The sequence below is a fragment of the Schistocerca serialis genome, chromosome 6 (assembly GCF_023864345.2).
Source record: "Schistocerca serialis cubense isolate TAMUIC-IGC-003099 chromosome 6, iqSchSeri2.2, whole genome shotgun sequence".
NCBI classification, from domain to species: Eukaryota; Metazoa; Arthropoda; class Insecta; order Orthoptera; family Acrididae; genus Schistocerca; species Schistocerca serialis.
In genome coordinates, this window is record NC_064643.1 from 480,140,620 (window position 1) to 480,160,219 (window position 19,600).

General features: G+C 42.6%; 1 protein-coding gene across 1 annotated transcript in view; it reads left to right on the top strand.

Annotated features, from left to right (window-relative positions):
* Positions 1 to 17,942, top strand: part of LOC126484942 (uncharacterized) — a 330,159-nt gene extending 312,217 nt beyond the window's left edge. The window contains exon 8 of the mRNA XM_050108543.1: positions 17,787 to 17,942. Coding sequence (XP_049964500.1) covers positions 17,787 to 17,942 — 156 coding nt within the window. The remainder of the gene's footprint in view (positions 1 to 17,786) is intronic.
* Positions 17,943 to 19,600: the final 1,658 nt, after the last annotated feature.

Genomic DNA, 19,600 nt, shown 5'->3' on the forward strand with positions numbered 1-19,600 from the left:
CTCGGGCATGGATGTTTGTGATGTCCTTAGGTTAGTTAGGTTTAACTAGTTCTAAGTTCTAGGGGACTAATGACCTCAGCAGTTGAGTCCCATAGTGCTCAGAGCCATTTGAACCTAGACTATGTCTTTCCGTCTAGTGTCCACTGAGCAAATTCTGAAGTTTCTTCTGAATGACTTACTATTATCAGCACCAAACCCCGTGGTGGAATATAATATGGACAGCGAAAGCAGAGTCGGAGCTCCTAAACACCCCTGAACAACAGTCTACACGAATTTCGGGAAATAACACAGCAGATCAGTCTGACCGATATTTCCTGGGCTGAGAATATTACTCGTGAGTGCACCGAGTTGCCTAAGAATATAACACAGTACGAGGTAACAGCGAAAGTAATCAAAATAAACAAGCCTTCTTGTTTCAGTTTCAGACACAGTGAACGTCATCTCATATTGAAGATAGCAGAATTCAGTGTCTGCACAAGACCTTGAATGTGGTACTTCCAACATAGCCTTCAATCTGCCATGAATCTTGATAATTTAAAATGGTCGCTTCACTGACTACTCGACCACCTGGGTGCAATAAAATATCTCTTTTATGAGAGTTCTCTCTAGGAACTGTGTGGACTTCGTCTTGTTACAGTCAAGTGTTCATTTGTTCTCTGAAAGCCACGTGCCGATGTTTGTTACTACCTTATTAGGTTCATAATTTATATTATGTTCCACGTGTTTCACTATAACGCTTGCGTCACCTACAAAGAGAACAATTTTTGTGTCATCTGCCATATTTGGTGGCAGAAAACATAAATGGTAAATCTGCAAAACGGCTCGGGTTCGCATTTTCATGGTCCTGAATTGTGAGTACAATAATGTTCAGATGCCAAGCTCGCATCGTTTAATACCAAAATGACGACAGTCTGCATCATCTGTACATTATTTCCAGTGACAGAATACTCCTGTTTACCACCAGAATAGCCTTAGTCCAAGACTTAAGTTGTTCTCCGTGACAAATATGCCGTTTTTTCCTCGATTATTTCAATGCCTTTGTTTCATTTCACGTTAAAGAACTCTGGTTGTTACGTGACGAATGTCCAGGCCGGAATAAAAACAACACTGTGACGTTTTCAATGCCGGCCGCTGTAGCCGAGCGGTTCTGGGCACTTCAGTCCAGAGCCGCGCTGCTGCTACGGTTGCAGGTTCAAATACTGCCTCGGGCATGGTTGTGTGTGATGTCCTTAGATTAGTTAGGTTTAAGTAGTACTAAGTCTAAGGGGACTGATGACCTCAGATATTAAGTCCCATAGTGCTTACAGCCATATGAACCATTTGAACGATTTTGATGTTTGTAAGTGCTCAGAGGCTTTTTTTTAACATCAGACTTCATTTCCCCATCAGAAGACACTCCTTTCTTCCATCAGATAGGGACACGCCAGTACTGAAAAGAAGACTGAGGCTTGTGGGCAGACCCTACACAACGATGGATGTGTGTGAACACACAGTTAGCTCTGGTGCTAAAAGAAATTCTACAGTTGATATCGTTGAAAGTAGAGACGTTTATGATTACTACTGGCGGTCACATTATTACAAAAGAAATGTCAGTTCCATAGAGACTTCTGTTAAGGCGTTCCTAGAGAACTTTTATAGACTTCTGCTTTTCTGCACAACAGATAAGAATAGTTCAGGCAAAAGCATTCATAGCAGGAATAATTCGATATTCTTTCATGCTCAGGCCAACACACCCACATATCCCAAAACTAACAACCAGAAATGCATATCCAAAAGGTCCTTGTCCAGTCAATGAAAACAAAATTAAAGATATACGCAAAATGTTCAAGTTAATTTTCGACAATGACGAATCCAAAGCATTTTATGAAAAAAACACAGCTTCGGAAACAAAGTAAAACTGCAGTTCCGCTTGAAAGTTCTTTCTGTATGTTTGTTCCCCTTGATGATTTACTGTTCTCCGTATTCTGAATTCGTTTTTCAACAAACAGAATACATGCAATACGTACAATTCAATAAACAAATATATACTGTGCGTTCATGCGTCAGAATTACGTAAGAAGAACAGCTGAAGAAATTTTAAAAGCGACAGAAATCCTGCTTTTTTAAAACAATTTGTACATGAACATGGCAGAACGTCATGTCTTTTGAATGAAAGTTTCATGTAATTCACTTGTACCCATCATACCATACAGTAATTTAGTGAAACATTCGCTTCAGTAACATAGTAAACGGTTTTCGTCGTTTCTGAAGATTTACCTCTGAGGACTTCTATTGTTTTGCAAATTCTTGGTTGTTATTATCAAGAAATGCAATGGACCGAGAACAAAACCGTGTGCTACCCTAAATTTTGCATGCTCCCAGTCAGATTCAGAACTCTTCTCTGATCCTTGAGACTGGAGGACAACCTTCCGTTTCCTACTTTCCATATTTGAAGTGAACAACTGTTGAGCTTTTACCTCTAATTCCACAATCTACAAAACTCATGGGAAAGTATTGTACGATTTACACAATGGAAAGCTTTTGCTAGATAAAAGAAAGTACTTCTTATCCTCGCGCTTTCTTTTAGCCCTGCTAGTGCCTCAGATACAAAAAATAAATAGCTTTTTCTGTTGATACTCTCTTGCTCAAGGTCATGGAGAACCTGACAGCAAGTTGTCTGCACTAAAAGGTGTGCCACTGCTGTACAATACATAGCTTTCTCAAAAGCTTTTTAAAGCACTGGTAGCAAATTAATTGCCCGGTAATTGGCTGCGTTCTCTCTTTCAACCTTTTCAAAAAGAATTTCACTAACTATTATGGAACTAAAAAACGCACAATAGTCACTCAGTCGGCGGTCGATCCATCTGCTGGTATAAACTGTCGGCAAAGTGACGAGGTAGCAGGTGAGTTCCCGCTCCCTACATCAAACTGTGTCGCAGGGAGCACCTATGGGCTATTGTACAACGCTACAGCGACCATCCATCAGCGCGCATTTCAAGTCAGTGGCGGCGTAGGGCACAAACATGCCTGGGGAGTGTTTACGTTTCATCGATTGAGTTAACACCTTACCGAATACAAGCCTTGACATCCAGAGGGGATTAGATGCAGTTCCTTACTGTCATTTAGAGCACTACATACAAAGTTACATATTCGTGATTGGATACAGTACTTCCTAAGTGACAGAACTCAGTATGTTATTCTTACCAGGACGAAGCCGACTGACGTAAAGGTCATTTCTGGAGTACCACAAGGGAGTGTTACAGTGCCAGTAATGTTTACAATATGTATCTGGTTCAGTGAACTACGATAGGAGCTCCTTGAGACTCGTTGCAGTCCATGGTGTTGTCTATAGGAAAACTGCAACGGTGTGGTAGTTCATCCTGAACGTAAGTGAACGTAACACTGTGCGTAAACAAGTGAAGAGACCCATTACTCTTAGATTACACTTTTGACGAAAACTCATTGGGGACATTAACAGAAATATCCATAAAATACCTAAGAGTAACAGTCCGGAGCAACCTTACGTGGAACGACGACCTAAACCTAACAGTGATCGAAGCAAAATGCCAGGCTGAAGAACTGAAACAAGCAGAGATGGCTACTAATGATTACAGATAGGACCTGGTGCCACTTTCGAGCTTCTGCTTATACTTTGGTTCTCCGAAAACACGACACCAACTGCACATTTCCTTTCTGAATCTTCGGTGATCATAGCAGGTTTATAATAAATGCAGACTGCCTCGCGTGACATTATTTCTTGGAAGTCTGCTGTATCAGATATCTTATGACATCACACAGCTTTCCGACACGAAAGCAATATTAATTAATCATGCTCTTCAAATTGTTGCACTTCCAAAACTATCAACAAATGTAAAAAGTGGCTAAAATAATATATTTTTCAAAAGTTTTTTCTTTGTTTTACTATCAACAAACAGACTTTGATCCGTTAACCGCCGGCCGCGGTGGTCTAGCGGTTCTAGGCGCTTTAGTCCGGAACCGCGTGACTACTACGGTGGCAGATTCGAATCCTGCCTCGGGCATGGATGTGTGTTGTCCTTGGGTTACTTAGGTTTAAGTAGTTCTAAGTTCTAGGGGACTGATGACCTCAGATGTTATGTCCCATAGTGCGCAGAGCCATTTGAACCATTTGATCCGTTAACCGAAGCAAAACTGTCCTCTTTTCGCAGTGCAGGATATATCTATCATCCATTCTGCATTATCCTAGAGTGTTCTCATTATCACTTGTGACAACTGCTTTACGTTTTGTGCGACGAGTCTTTGTTACTATTGCCAGCTGAGAGCGCGCATTGAATGTGGAGTATCACTTGCTCAGTTTTCTTTATCTGTTACTTTCTTTTCAAATCAAATTTGTATCAAAGCAAATACGATATTCCCTTTAGGTCATATACCAAGATCCAGCTCAGAGATTTAGTGACGTGACAGAGCCCTGGTATTTAACAACACATCCCCCCCCCCTTCTTTTTGCAGAGAGAGAAATCAGAAGCGGGACGAAAATCCGATGTAGCAGTCTCACCAGAAGCTTGCACCTCAAACACTGGCTGGGAACGAAGTTCTTCTGACCACATACACTGTCGGCAATTTCAATGCAGATGGCATATTTTGTGGAATACTTACCCACTTGCCGTAAACTTTGAATGCTGTTCTCGTGGTACGGTGGTCCGTACTCTACCTTACCCTAAGCAATCCATTAAATGCTCTCCCACACGGATAAAGGCGCAACGGATTAAAAAAGAGCGGATGGGCGGCAGGGAGGGGGGGACGGCAGTGAGAAGGGGAGAAGTCGGAGAAGAGGGACTGCCACGAACAGCCGGCGGACAAAATCTTAAAGTGGAAAACTCGCCGCTCCTCTTTTATCTTAAGATGTATTAAAAAGTCGTCCCTCGCGCGGCCGGGCCGGTTTCCTCCTCCCGTTCCCCTCCACTCCCCTACGCCTCCCTCCCCTCTCCCTCTCCCTCGCCCTTCCCCCCCTCCCCCTCCCTCACCACTCGGATCTGCCGCCCGCCCCTCCCGCGGTGCTGCCGCGTCGTGCTACGAGCAGTAATTATGCAGATTGCAGACCCGCCATTGGGCGATGCCGGCGCTGACGTCAGCAATCAGAGGCCCTCTTTTTAAAGCGGATCGCAGACGGCCTGCGGGACGAGTACAACGCACGCGTCGCAACGCAAGACCACATGCGAGAACGGCCTCTCCAAGGGGTCAGAGCAGAAACGTAGAATCGCGTTGCTTGCAGGACGCACTCTTACTCAGATTACCCAGTATATCAAAACGCTAATCGGGCACCTAGAGTGTAATCTATTTATACAATTCTTTTAGTTGTTGTGTTTATTATTTTAGGTTCCAGGACGGTACAGTACTGTTACGAATATTTACAGACACAGACATATACGCAAGACTTTGTAAAAGTCGAACTCATTTTGAGGCCCAGAATTCGGCAGTCTTGATTGCTGGGACATTTGCTAATACCAGATCTTCCAGCGTGCAGGCTTCAGGCAACTTCGGGCAGACAAGAGATGTTCAGCGTCTTGAACTTCTCCACACCTCCACCACTACAAATTTCGTTTTCACCGCGTCACCCCAGTTAGCAGTCTTTCAGAGTCTTCCACGTCTGGCAGAGTAGCTAGGAATCGGCAATAGGCTCTTCCTTTAGATTTTGGCTGTTACTTCCACTTGCAAGTTTCCCCACAGTTCCATTCGGCAAGCGGAAGATAATGACGTAATTGCTTCAGTTTTTCGAACACACCTCTTTCTTGAATTTATCTCAAAGCATGACGCATCGCTTCCAAACAATGGACCCCTGGAATCATTTTCCTGTTTTTTCATCTCAAGCTCTGCGACTGTTCTTTTATATCCTAGGGTGCTATACCTACAAGATGGTAGTTTTTGTCAACTGGAGTCGGTAGTAGGCAACTAGTTATAATACGGGCTGTTTCGTTAAGAACGGTGTCAACGTGCCTGCTGCGTGTGCTCTTCGAGCAGACTGTTGCTGCATATTCGGCTGTGGAGAAACATAGACGTAGAACAGATGTAAGTAGAAGATTTAGTCGAGCCCCCCCAACGTCCTGTGAACGAGCTTGCGTATAATATGACTTCGGCTGCCGGCTTTGAGCTTCATGTTCTCGCAATGAGCTCAAAAAAGTAAGTGTGCGCTCGAATTTTACCCCGTGATATGTAGTGTTATCCTAGTGTCGTAGTTGCTTTTCCCCTTCAAGTTAGTTCCACTTTCCCTACAGCTTGTCGACTTCTCAATGAAATACGCAGACTTGTGTTTGGGATGGGTTAGGTTTTGGTTACTGTCATAGTATTCTGCCAGATCTTAGAGGGCTGCAGCCAATTTAATTTCTACCTCCTCAAACGCTCTTTCTTTGGTTTCAACTAATGTGTCGTCGGCATTAATGAAATATTGGACACTGATGTAGATATTATACAGCAGCGGTGCCAGCACGCTGCTTTGAGGAAGGGCGTTCTTTCGGATTCTCCATCGGCTTTTCTTGTTATTCAGGTTGACAAAGAACCGCCTGTTTTGTAGTAGGCTTTGTATGAACTGCATTGAATTGTAGTCCTTGGTGACTGAATAAATCTTCCTTGCGATTTGAAAATACTATCTTTCATCGTAACTGACTTTAATTTGAATTGCGCTTACGGGAGCAATTACTCCAATCACAGTCCATGGATTCCCTGTAGTAGCTTGAGAAACAACGGGAATAGTCTCATAAATATATAATATCACGTGAAGCCGTTGTGTTGTTTAGGAGCAGCCTAATCGGACCTGTGAATCATCCGAAACAATCTATAACAAGAAACTAGAACCAATGGAAATGTATGGCTGTCACAGAATGTTTCAGATTAAATGGTCAGTTAAGGTAAGTAGTGTAAGAGTATTGAAACAGATAAGATTCTGGCGTTGGAAGGAGAAGCAGTGGGGAAAAGTAGGGGCACAAAGAACACTACAGTATTCATAACAAGTTATGTTCAAATGTGTGTGAAATCTTATGGGACTTAACTGCTAAGGTCATCAGTCCCTAAGCTTACACACTACATAACCTAAATTATCCTAAGGACAAATACACACACAGCCGGCCGAAGTGGCCGTGCGGTTAAAGGCGCTGCAGTCTGGAACCGCAAGACCGCTACGGTCGCAGGTTCGAATCCTGCCTCGGGCATGGATGTTTGTGATGTCCTTAGGTTAGTTAGGTTTAACTAGTTCTAAGTTCTAGGGGACTAATGACCTCAGCAGTTGAGTCCCATGGTGCTCAGAGCCATTTGAACCCACAAATACACACACACACACACACACACACACACACACACACACACACGCCCGAGGGAGGATCCGAACCTCTGCCGGGACCAGCCGCACAGTCCATGACTCACACACACACACACACACACACGCCCGAGGGAGGATCCGAACCTCTGCCGGGACCAGCCGCACAGTCCATGACTCACACACACACACACACACGCCCGAGGGAGGATCCGAACCTCTGCCGGGACCAGCCGCACAGTCCATGACTGCGCGCATAACAAGTTAAACAGAATATTTGGTGTAGTAAAATTTAGAAAAGAAAGGACAATTTCAAGATAGGAAAAGACTGAAAGTAACACCATATCAGTCAGAAATCTTAAGACACTAAAAATAATACTAGAAATCATAACCATTAGTGGACAACATGGGCTGTTCTTGACACAAACATTTCCGCAGTTGGTATCTGCAGTCGGGCAACACTGCCATTGTACTGTGAAACGTCAACAAATAGCGTGATATATACTATTCCACTTGAATGCTTATCTCTTGGTTTGAAGGAGAACAACAAAATCATGTAGCCAGTTGTTCTCAGTTCTTAGAGCTAATTAGTGCTTCTAGTGGATGTGAATGCAATGCCGCATTCCTCTATGAGAAACAGCATTCCAGTAACACTGCTCACGCTGCACGCATCCGAGTCAGGACTTTGATCCCAGGTTTACATATTAATGCTTGTGCAGCGACCTGGCGAAGTAATCTGAACAATTTTGCTGCTGCCGCTATGCAGTTCATGAGACGTAGCGTTCTTTCTGCAAAGAAAGATTTATGGATATTTGTAATGAGTCAGGATTTGCAGTTAATTGCTAGACTCCTTCGCAACGCGCCAGTGCAACGACATCGTAATTGTGAGATTCGTAAATCATTCTGCGGTAGTTTTTAACAGAAAATGTGGGAGAAGTGAAGCTTTGTACTACCTACTACATTCTGTGGCGTTAACTAACCACGATGCACTGTCTGCCTCAGTCTTTAACGGGCTAAAAGCTAAATATTATGCTAGCTGCATTGTTTTTCTCGGGAATGCAAGACAGTAGTATAACTGGAAAATTAACGAAATGATCTATACACCGCCTTTACAGTGGCTTATTTTATTAGATAACATATGCCTGGAAACACAATTTCGTCTTCTTTGAATCAAACGGCTGCTGAATAACTTCAACGTGACAGAGTATTTTATGTGAAAAAATTATCAAAAAATTATGGTGAAAGTCCAGAGAAAATCACAAGTATCATGTACAAACGAATACTGCCAACATTTTTTTGTGTATGATACCGCACTGAAGTTTCTTTCTCATTCTGTTTCCGTTGCAAGACTACTGTTCCGACGAACCTCTTCATTTGTAGATCGCTGTAACCTACCACGGATACGTGTTTTTATTTGTTTATGCATTTGTTTATTTCAAGCTGACATCGCTGTGAAGGTCCTTCAACAGTCAGCTGGAGTTCTGAAGATTAAGCCTAGCTTCTTAATGTTCATTGGCTAATAAAATTAGATGATTTAAAACGGTAGGACCTTCTTATTAATTTTCCAGTACAGTTAAAATTTCCCTAATTTATTGTTCGCAAATTTTCGATGGGTTTTCGTTTATCAAATGCTTCGCGCATCCTACAAATTGTAAAAAAGAACATTGTACAGAAATTAAGGAACCAGGAACGAATGCTAGTTATTGGATTCAGTACATTATCTAATCTGATGACCAGAGAACTAACACTTCTTTCACAACAGCTTTATAGTCCGTTTTCCTAAAATTAGTTTAGACATTGATTAACAAATACATTCACACAGAATCATATCTGTGTTGTTTAAACTTCAGTGACAGTGAACGAATAGTTTAGAACTGTTCATATTTTAAACCCTACCGCCGAGTAGATACGTATCAATGTTGCGAGAAGCTCTGGGTTTACCTTCGTTTGCATTCAGTAGCGACAGCAGTAAAGTTTTAGACAAAACGACAGAAATGAGAATCATATCTCTGGCGTTACGTTAGAGTCTGTATAAATTCTATTGCTATTATGTGAATATTATATGATGCAAAAGCGATGGAATGCAGAATTCGACAATCACCGCCTTTAAATATAACGGTGCAAGATTACGAAACAAGTTTGAGGGGTAAATAAGTACTGGTGATGAGAAAGAGAAGCGATGCAGCACGCAGAAGATGTAAACTGAAAGATTCTAGAGAACGCTTTCCACACGTTCTGTCAGACTTTGATCCTACTTGAACGAAAACTTTTTTAAGCTGAACGCTGCACGTCCATATTGCCATGCAGATGTCCATATATATCTATTTTTATACGCCGGATGGTTTGTACATCGCACAAACCATCGTTGTACTGTCTGTGAAGTAACTTCCACAGCGGTACAACAATGCAGGAATTGTGAGTCCCCCTTGATGCTAAACACTTTATGTTACTTATTTACATACAAAAAGTGTTTTTCATCAAGGTGGACTCAAAACTCTTATATTGTTGTTTATCTATGCAAACGCGGATCAAATGGAAGAGTTGCAAGATAAAGCTATCGTTCCACAGTAATAGAATGTACTACTGCTCTTTCTACAACATTGTAAAACGAACTCTACTACAAGCATCCGAAGGTGTCTTGAAATGTTCACGTAGATCCTTAAAAGTATCAGAGATCGATCATAATTAAGATAATGAACATCCGAAATAACGTCAAGTGAAGTGTATAAAGTCATTCAAGGTACAAAGTAATGGAAGGTACCGCTAGACAATGGCGTTTCTATAGCGATTATTATAGCTGCATAGAAAGGAACTTTCGAAATTATTTAGTCTTTCTGCACACGAAAGCAATTTGGAACAAGCCTGTTATCCTATCTCACGAGAAAGATAGGACATAAAAATAACTAGGGGTATTCACTAAACTTATCACTAACTGTATAAAAAATGTGGGTATTTTGGTCAAGCAAAGAACCAAGCTAGCTTTAAAACTGGATATTACACAGTAGAGCATTTGCAGACCATGACGAAATAATAAAATGAGTATCAGTTTCCACTGTGTTTCGGACTGATGGATTATGAGAAGCAATATATTAATTTTACCTGTGTTAATATATTGGAAAAAGTATACATCAGTACAACAACTTTCATTAGACTTTTTCAGATAGCGAGGAAATAAGAAATGAAAGATAACGTAGGCAAGGAGATTTCATATCATCAAATCAGATCAAGCGGAAGCTTTCAAATCCTTGAACGGGGAATACGAAAAAGTACTGGTGATGGAACTACATCGATTTAGTCGATAGCACTAAACTTTCTGCTACTCTGTAGATAGGCTTAAACAATTCAAGAACTGGAAGCGAAACTTGACGACAGGCAATTTAGACAAGAAGAGAAGCGATAGGAAAACACAGAAGACGACCAAATGGATGATGGGTAGATGACACGGGCGAGAGCAGCGTGAACGCGCATTGGCGGAAACCGTAATGCACTGAAAAGTCCACAGGCGGCCTTTATCCAGCAATGTAGGTTAATGATATTAGGTACAGCTTATCCTTGAAGTTCTTAATAAAATAGTTGAACTAGAAAGTCAGAATGTTGCAGCTGTTAAAAAAAAATTAAGGCTTCCCTCGGAAAAAATTGTATCCAATAGACTAAAATCTTTACAAACTATATCCACATGGGATGTTTTTTCTACGATAAAGAAACGTCTTCAAGGTGTTAAAGCAGCCGAAACGTCAATTACACGCATTTGAAACGATTAACGTACAGGAAGAACTGGACGTATTCGGATCCAACGGATACGATTCAAAATAATAAATGCTATTGACTAAATTGAACTAAATCATTGGAACAATTGGAAATATCAATAACTATTGGCTGTAAACAAAAAGAAAATGAGGAGAGACTAATCGAGAAAGAAGAAAGTGTGACCCCAGAAAGGGAAGAATAACGGAAGAAGTGTTATTGTACGCTATTTCTCAGACTAAAATGAATTTTAACTTCCTTTTCAATCATTTACCTTGTCCTGTAGTGGATATGTCTTCCCTCCCTTTCTGTGAGCGTTTTTCTACGTTTAGCGTTTTTCTAGTGAGATGAGATCTAGTTCTGTACCCGCCAAAACGATTAATAAAAACTGAACTAGCATAGGTACGTTTTTCCGGTGTCGCAGATGTTCGCTCTTCAACTACGGACTGCATTCGAACCGGTCTGAACAACTTTCCCGTTTCAAGGGTAACACATAGGACGCATTGAAAGATGAGCATTACTGCGATCTTCTTCTCTTGAGCGGATGCTTATTAAACGACGTATAATATGTGCAGTTATCTCTCTCACTAATTATCGTAGCGTGATAGTGAATTAGACTATACTAATTTGATACCGCATTCGCCCGAAGAATGCTCATGCTGGTTACTACATTCGACAGGTTCCGTTAATCAATATTCCGGAGTTTGTTGGTCAGCTATACAACAGATGTCAGCAACAGTAAGATACCGTCAAGGGAACTATAGCAAGGTAAAACAGTACAATGATGCTATCCGACTTTATAGCCGCATGCCACTCTTGATTTTTTTTTCTTTATCCAGCTTCTGTAAAGTTTCGACCGTTTCCGCAAACAACTCCCACTAAAATATCAGGATGGCATAAGTATAGCAATATCTCATGGCCACCTCAGTAGACGATTTGATTGATAACTGGTGTTCTGGACGTCATCTGCCCACACAGGAATGAGAGCTGTCACTTTCGGTTTCCACTGTGGTGCTACTTCGGCCGCGCAAAGCGTTGTGGGTTCTACTTCTCAAGCAGAAAAGTTTTCCGGACTCAAAAGTTTCTCCTATTCTGTGAAAAAATTTAACATCGGCCCTGTTAAAATTAATGGCTCAAATGGCTCTGAGCACTATGGGACTTAAAATCTGAGGTCATCAGTCCCCTAGAACTTAGAACTACTTAAACCTAACTAACCTAAGGACATCACACACATCCATGCCCGAGGCAGGATTCGAACCTGCGACCGTAGCGGTCGCTGGGTTCTAGACTGTAGCGCCTAGAACCGCACGGACACTCCGGCCGGCGTCTGTTAAAATTAAGAACAGAGTTTTGACATGCTTATAGATCTGCTTATAGAGATCCATATCATACATGATATAGTTAATAATTAACAATTTTAGGATTTTTTATCTTTACTTGTACTGTGGAACTTTGCTTCCTGCCAAGTTTCATGATTCTATGACAACGGAAAGTGTCCTATCGGTTTTGATGAGAGAGTTTGCGAATATTAAAATACGTAACATAAATGGCAGTATCTTTTGATACCATTGACGTAGAAGGTTAAATGTTTTACACCGCTAAAGGCCTTTAGACTTCAGTATGTGACACAAATTTCAAATCGATACGACTACCCTCTCCTGAGACAAAGGGTTCTTAAGTTAGTCAGAAAGAAGGACAAAAAATGATCGTATAAGGTTCCGTTTTTACCGACTGAGTTACGGAACGCGCGCGACGTTGCTTTATTGAAACTTCCTAGCAGATTAGCACTGTGTGCCTGCCGGATCAGGTCTCGAATCTGTGATCTGTGACCTCTGCCTTTTGCGGCCAAGTGCTCTACGAACTGAGGTACCCAAGCGCGACTCACGACCCATCGTCACAGCTTTACTTCCGTCGGTACCTGATCTCCAACTTCTCGAAGCTGGGCTATTATCTGCCTGATGTCGCGCATCAGTGAGGTGCCTCGTCTACAAACGCCTCATTCACCAGCGTACTTCTTGCCACGATCAGTTAACTCACACGACATCGAGACGCCAGACAGTGAAAAATAACTGACACCGTCAGAAGGTCCTTCCAGTGGACAAGATTGCTTCCCCTCATCTTCAGCCCCGTCAAATAAAGCCTTAGTGGCCGATAAAGAACTGCTTTTCCGTGGAAAAAATGGTTCAAATGGCTCGAAGCACTATGGGACTTAACATCTGACGTAATCAGTCCCATAGACTTAGAACTGCTTAAACCTAACTAACCTAAAGACATCACACACATCCATGTCCGAGGCAGGATTCGAACCTGCGACCGTAGCAGCCGAGTGGTTCCGGACTGAAGCACCTAGAACCGCACGACCACAGCGGTCGGCCTTTTCAATGGAGACAACACTATTATCCTTTTCAGTTATTTGATAAACGTTTCTAAAATAAATGCACAACTCCATTCGGGAGACCACATGGAATAATTAATGTAGAATTCATCTTCCATTCAAAATTGCTCGTATAGCGTAACTCTCAGCGAGCTAGCTTGCGAGAGAGGGAGGTGAGACTTGACCCGGATTGAATCTGCGTGGGGTGGTACGCAAGACAGCGTGAGTGTGGTTTTTATACGGTTTCCCACTCTCGTTTAGGAAAATCCTGGGCTGGTCTTCAAATTCAACCTCAGATAATACTACGTACAAACTGTTAAAACATGACGTAACAAAGAATAAAGTTCACACCGTGAACAAACAGATGGTCTTCAGCCGTCCCTCTGATGGGTTACTTTGATGACTGTGTTATCAGGATGCTATCCGGCCACAACATTATATAATGAGATATGATTTGCGAAATTTAGAAAAACCGACTCCTTACTAAATGGGTAAACGTTAGGGCAGTGGTTCCCAAACCTAGGGGTAATCACCCCCCCCCCCCCCAAATTGAGGGGTACAATAAAATTTCCTGAGGGTAGAAACAAAAGGGTGCAGTTGTGTTTGAGTCTCGAAACTAAACTGTTTTTTAAAAGATTGATATTGTTATCATTGTTTTGTAAGAAAGTAATACTGATTACATAAGTTACCAAAAATTATATTTTTGCTCAAATCTAGTATTAACGCTCGACCCATTGTGGTGGATGTTACAGATTGTGAAACTTACATATGAACAGCTTCATTACACAGTCCGCCCACTACACACATACTTTATACAAAGAATATATGACACTAAAATAGAGATATGTATATATTGAAAATACGTTCTCCGTGTCGTAGACAGTTCCCATCAATAGACGAGTAGTTGCTTCATTATGCACTTCGGTACTATAAGCTAACTAGTTGCCAGCGCAACATAACGTACCAGTAACTACGTAACATAATGTAAATTGAAGGGGGAGAAAAGAGAGGAAAGGAACTAATGCTCTCAGCTGCATCGAGACTATGTGCGGAATCGGCGGCGACGGGTCAAAATGTGTGCCGGACCTGGCCTCGAACCCTAGATCTCCTGCTTACTGGGCGGTTGCTTTGACCACTGCGCCACCCCGGCACAGTGTTTATCTCAAATTACCAGACTACCTCGGTACGCTCCCCGGGCGACACTCTCACCTACCTAGCGCTACCTATCTACAGTCCCTGTACTTGTTCTCCATGGCCGCTAATTTTAGATTCCTGAAGGTGCTCGAACGTAAATGTGCATCTGCAATTACGGTTCTGGATTCGTTGCCCATGGAGGTGAAATAATTACGGGAATGTGAGGTGTCTGTTCTTTCAGACACCTAACTACCATATCCACATGGAGGGAAAACAATTATTAACAAAAAACACGACGCGGGATTAGCCGAGCGGTCTGAGGCGCTGCAGTCATGGACTGTGCGGCTGGTCCCGGCGGAAGTTCGAGTCCTCCCTCGGGCATGGATGTGCGTGTTTGTCCTTAGGATAATTTAGGTTAAGTAGTGTGTAAGCTTAGGGACTGATGATCTTAGCAGTTAAGTCCCCTAAGATTTCACACACATTTGAACATAAAACGCATCGTCTACGCTACTCCTCTCCGTAGCGACATTATCTTTACCCATACCATGTACTCCAATTTAAAATCAACCTAGCTAAATGAGGTATGTCCGAAATAACACATTCGTATGAACTACGTAATGGCTGCCGCACTGGTGTAGGGCATAAACAGTATTGTTACTTTTATTAGTGGCAGTGGTAAAAGATAAAGCTTCAAGTCTTCCAGTTTCTGCAATTCCAGAAGTACGGAATCCAGCAAATCAAGAGATTTACAAACGGTTAGTATAGTGCACACATTTTACTAAGTTCATTTTGAACTGAGGTGAAATAAATGTCACTAGGCAGAGGAGTAGTGCAGACGAAGCGTTTTTTGTAACAAGCGTCTTTCCTCAATGTCAATATGGTAGTTAGGTGTCTTTTTCTGAGGCAGATTGGCATTCACGATGTACTGAGAATTTTTTCGTTGTATAAAAAAAGGTTGCTAGAAAGCAGCAGTACCAGCTGCCTCATTATTTATTTAGCGTATGGCTTACATGGATTTGGTATAATACATAAAAATAACATGTGTAAAACAAAGTGATAAAATTTCACAATGCAGTCACAACTATAAAGGAAAACGTACTAACAGTTTAGTATATACAAATTTATATTTTAGAGTTGAGACCATTAACCCAGTCCAGTGAAGAGTTTAAAACTTCGAAGAAACCACAGTTTTTTTCCTGGATATGCTGTAAGGCGGCGTTCGGCGGTAATGTTATGCATGCCCTGACGATGTTCCCCGCAGTAACAGGTCAGTGATTCGCCATTGTAAAATGAGTCACAACAGATACCGTGCGACGTTCTTATTATGTCGAGTGTCTTTCGTATCTGGCGATGCAGATCAATTCCTGGTTGTGAAGTAGGGTCGATAGTGAATTGAGTTTGAACCAGTTTCAGGGCTTACCAATATCCTCTCCACAAGTCGTTAATTTTGAAACTGTCACTCAGAAGTAGTTCTGCTAATGGTAGTGCGGGGGATCTAGAATTTAGCCTTTGCAGAGCAGAGTTAGCCAGGTCACTGTGTTGTGGAGAGTGTGGATTGGCTGCAATTTTGTTATATTCGTTAACTAGCCTTCCCTGTCTGCAAATATGAGGAGGAACGGTATCGCGATAATTGCCGCACTGAGTCGTTAGTTCGTGATTTAATACTGCGTCCAAATAGGCCAGGAAGGCCCAAAAGTACTGACCGGCCGCCGTGTCATCCTCAGCCTACAGGCGACACTGGATGCGGATACGGAGGGGCATGTGGTCAGCACACCGCTCTCCCAGCCGTGTGTCAGTTTACGTGACCGGAGCAGTACTTCTCAGTCAAGTAGCTCCTCAGTTTGCCTCACAAGGGCTGAGCGCACCCCGCTTGCCAAGAGCGGTCGGTAGGCTGGATGGTCACCCATCCAACTGCTAGCCCAGCGCGATAGCGCTTAACTTCAGTGATCTGACGGGAAGCGGTGTTACCACTGCGGCAAGGCCGTCGGCCGTGATTTAATATAGCACCTACAAATACTAAATATAATTTATATTTCATCATTTTAAAAAATAAGTATTCAAAAAAAATTTTGGTGTACTAGCTAATACATGATTGCACTCGGGGTTAATGGTCTCTGAAAGGTTGGGAACCACTGCCTTAGGGGAAGAGAAAGAAGAAGCAAAGAAAGAATTTACCTCGCATTCAGTTCACACCCTCTGTGTTGTATCAGACATAGTCTAATTTAGTTTCAATGAAAGTGTAAATTAATATTGAATTTTTTGTTCTAATGCACTTACATACCTAAGAACTGCTTTCTCGTTGTGTAACGTGGTCTCAGCTCTATAAACTTGATCGCTGTTTTTTTGACCTTATGTGTTCTGGTCCCCATCAATCACTAAAGAATATTCATGTGAAATTGCTAACACACGAGGGCCGTTAGTAAGTAATGCAACACCTTTTTTCTCGGCGGAATTTCTTGTCGAGTGTCGTCATAGGCGATGAAACATGGGTTCATCACATCGAACCGGAAACAAAACGGCAGTCCAAAGAGTGGCGCCACACCTCTGAAGAAGAAGAAGTTCAAAGCAGCACCCTTATTCATGACGACGGTCTTCTGATATTCTGAAGGATTATTCTTTTGGTGTCCTCCCTGACAGTGCAACGATCTAGTCTGAAATATATTTTGCTTCCCTCAAACGACTTCAGCATGTTCCAAGCACCCGAGAACAACTCACAAAACTTCATTGGACTATTCTTCTTCCACTACCATCCAGTCCGGATGTTGCACCTTGCCAGTTGCATGTGACTGACTCAATGAAAGATGCATTCCGTGGGAAGCAGGACGTGGATGATGAGGAGCTTATTGATGCAAGACGTTGGCCCCGACATCGGCCTCTAGAGTGGTACCATGTGGGCATATAGACCCTCCCAGTAGGGTCGTTTAAGTCCTTTGTATTTAAAGGAGATTATGCTGAAAAATAGGGGTTTGTAGCCAGAAGAGTGGCGAATAACACGGTGTACTGGAATCGTGAATAAAACCAACCTGCTTTCAGAAATGAAGGGTTGCGTTACTTACTGAACGTCCCTCACAGAAAGGTGGAGCATTTGGCCGATTGGCAGGGCCAGAGACTGACGACGCGATTGCTTTGTAGAACAGCAGAGGACAGAGCTGGCCCATGGAGTCAGTGAGAAATGTAACCAGCCAGGTGTCGTAGGAGGCGGAACTTGGGTTTCTGGGCTGGACAGATATTTGACGCGGTGCTGAGTGCGCGCCTGCCCTCTCGTTGCAGATGCACGGCTACGACGTGCACGGCGCGCCGCCCCCGCCGCCCCCGCACGACCTGGGCCCGCCGCCGGGCGACATGGCGCACCCCGACTCCACCGACTCGTACGTCACGTACCTGGAGAGCGACGACAGCCTGCAGCACGACGCGGCCAGCCCATAACGGACGCGCCGCCGACGCCTCGCCGGCAGGTGGGTACGCTCGCCTTGCTTTATTTAGAATTTCACGCGCCAAGCCAAGCCAGTGGCGCTTCGTGTTTATTTGGAGGACACACACTGTAGGCGGCACTGTGCCCATCCACGCTGGCCAGCACTCGAGTCACTCCAGTTATCTCACCCGTGTGAACATCCTATCAAAGTGAGCTGAAGTTTAACTAAATAATAACAAGAATATTTTCTGGTGGGTGCTTGTTAAATAAAGTACTCTGCCTTTGCACTCCGACTACTTCGTATACTTGTGGCGGTGTCTGACATACTGCCTCAGGGCTATGGGACTGCCACTATCAGTATGTTGTTGTTGTGGTCTTCAGTCCAGAGACTGGTTTGATGCACCTCTCCGTGCTACTCTCTCCTGTGCGAACTTCTTCATCTCCCAGTACCTACTCCAACCTACATCCTTCTGAATCTGCTTAGTGTATTCATCTCTTGGCCTCCCTCTACGATTTTTACCCTCCGTGCTACCCTCCAATAGTAAATTGGTGATCCCTTGATGCCTCAGAATATGTGCTACCAGCCGACCCCTTCTTCTAGTCAAGTTGTCCCACAAATTTCTCCCCAATTCTATTCAATACCTCCTCATTAGTTATGTGATCTACCCATCTAATCTTCAGCATTCTTCTGTAGCACTACATTTCGAAAGCTTCTATTCTCTTCTATTTATCGTCCATATGCAATTTTGTCATGATGACATGATGGAGACCGTGTCTGTTGTTTGAAGACAAATGTTGATGGTATTAGGGCAGCATATATAAACTTTACAATTATTTTAGCAATACCAACTCAAAAAAATCTGTGTCTATGTACTAGTGCAAAAGGCATTACAGTTGTGTAAATGAATATATGATCCTTTCCAAACATAGGACATCATCGTCAAATGTTACAATATATCACAGCATCTGTGATACTCATATGTTTGTAAGCTCTTTGTATGTATCAAAACATGTGGTGCTTGGTAGAAATCATCTCAGTGAAAAATCTTAGGTGTTCAGTGAGAACAATTTACGTGTGCAACAACAAGAATCCAGTGAGAATGCATTTACATCTGCTGGACGAATTTTATGAAAACAAACACTCGAAACCGAAGTTTCACGTAAGTCACATGCAACGAAAATCTGTAACGCAACCATCTGTGTGTGGCGTGTTTATAATTATGTATTGTTTATATTTTAGGACAATTAATCTGTAAAAAACACACCACATGTCATAAAGAAAGCATGTAAACCGTCTGAGGATGAATCACAACGATTCGAAACCGGTATCGGTAGCCTTTGAATAAAGGAACTGAAAGTAAATTTGTGGCTGGTTGCTGTCCTAACACCATCAACATTTATCGTCCATACATGGCTACACTCCAATCAAATACTCTCAGAAACGACTTCCTGACACTTAAATGTATAGTCGACGTTAACAGATTTCTCTTCTTCAGAAACGTTTTAGTTGCCCTTGCCAGTCTACGTTTTATATCCGCTCTACTTCGACCATCATTACTTATTTTGCTCCCCAAATAGCAAACGTCATTTATTACTTTAAGCGTCTCATTTCCTAATCTAATTCCCTCAGCATCACCCGATTTATTTCGACTACATTCCATTATCCTCGTTT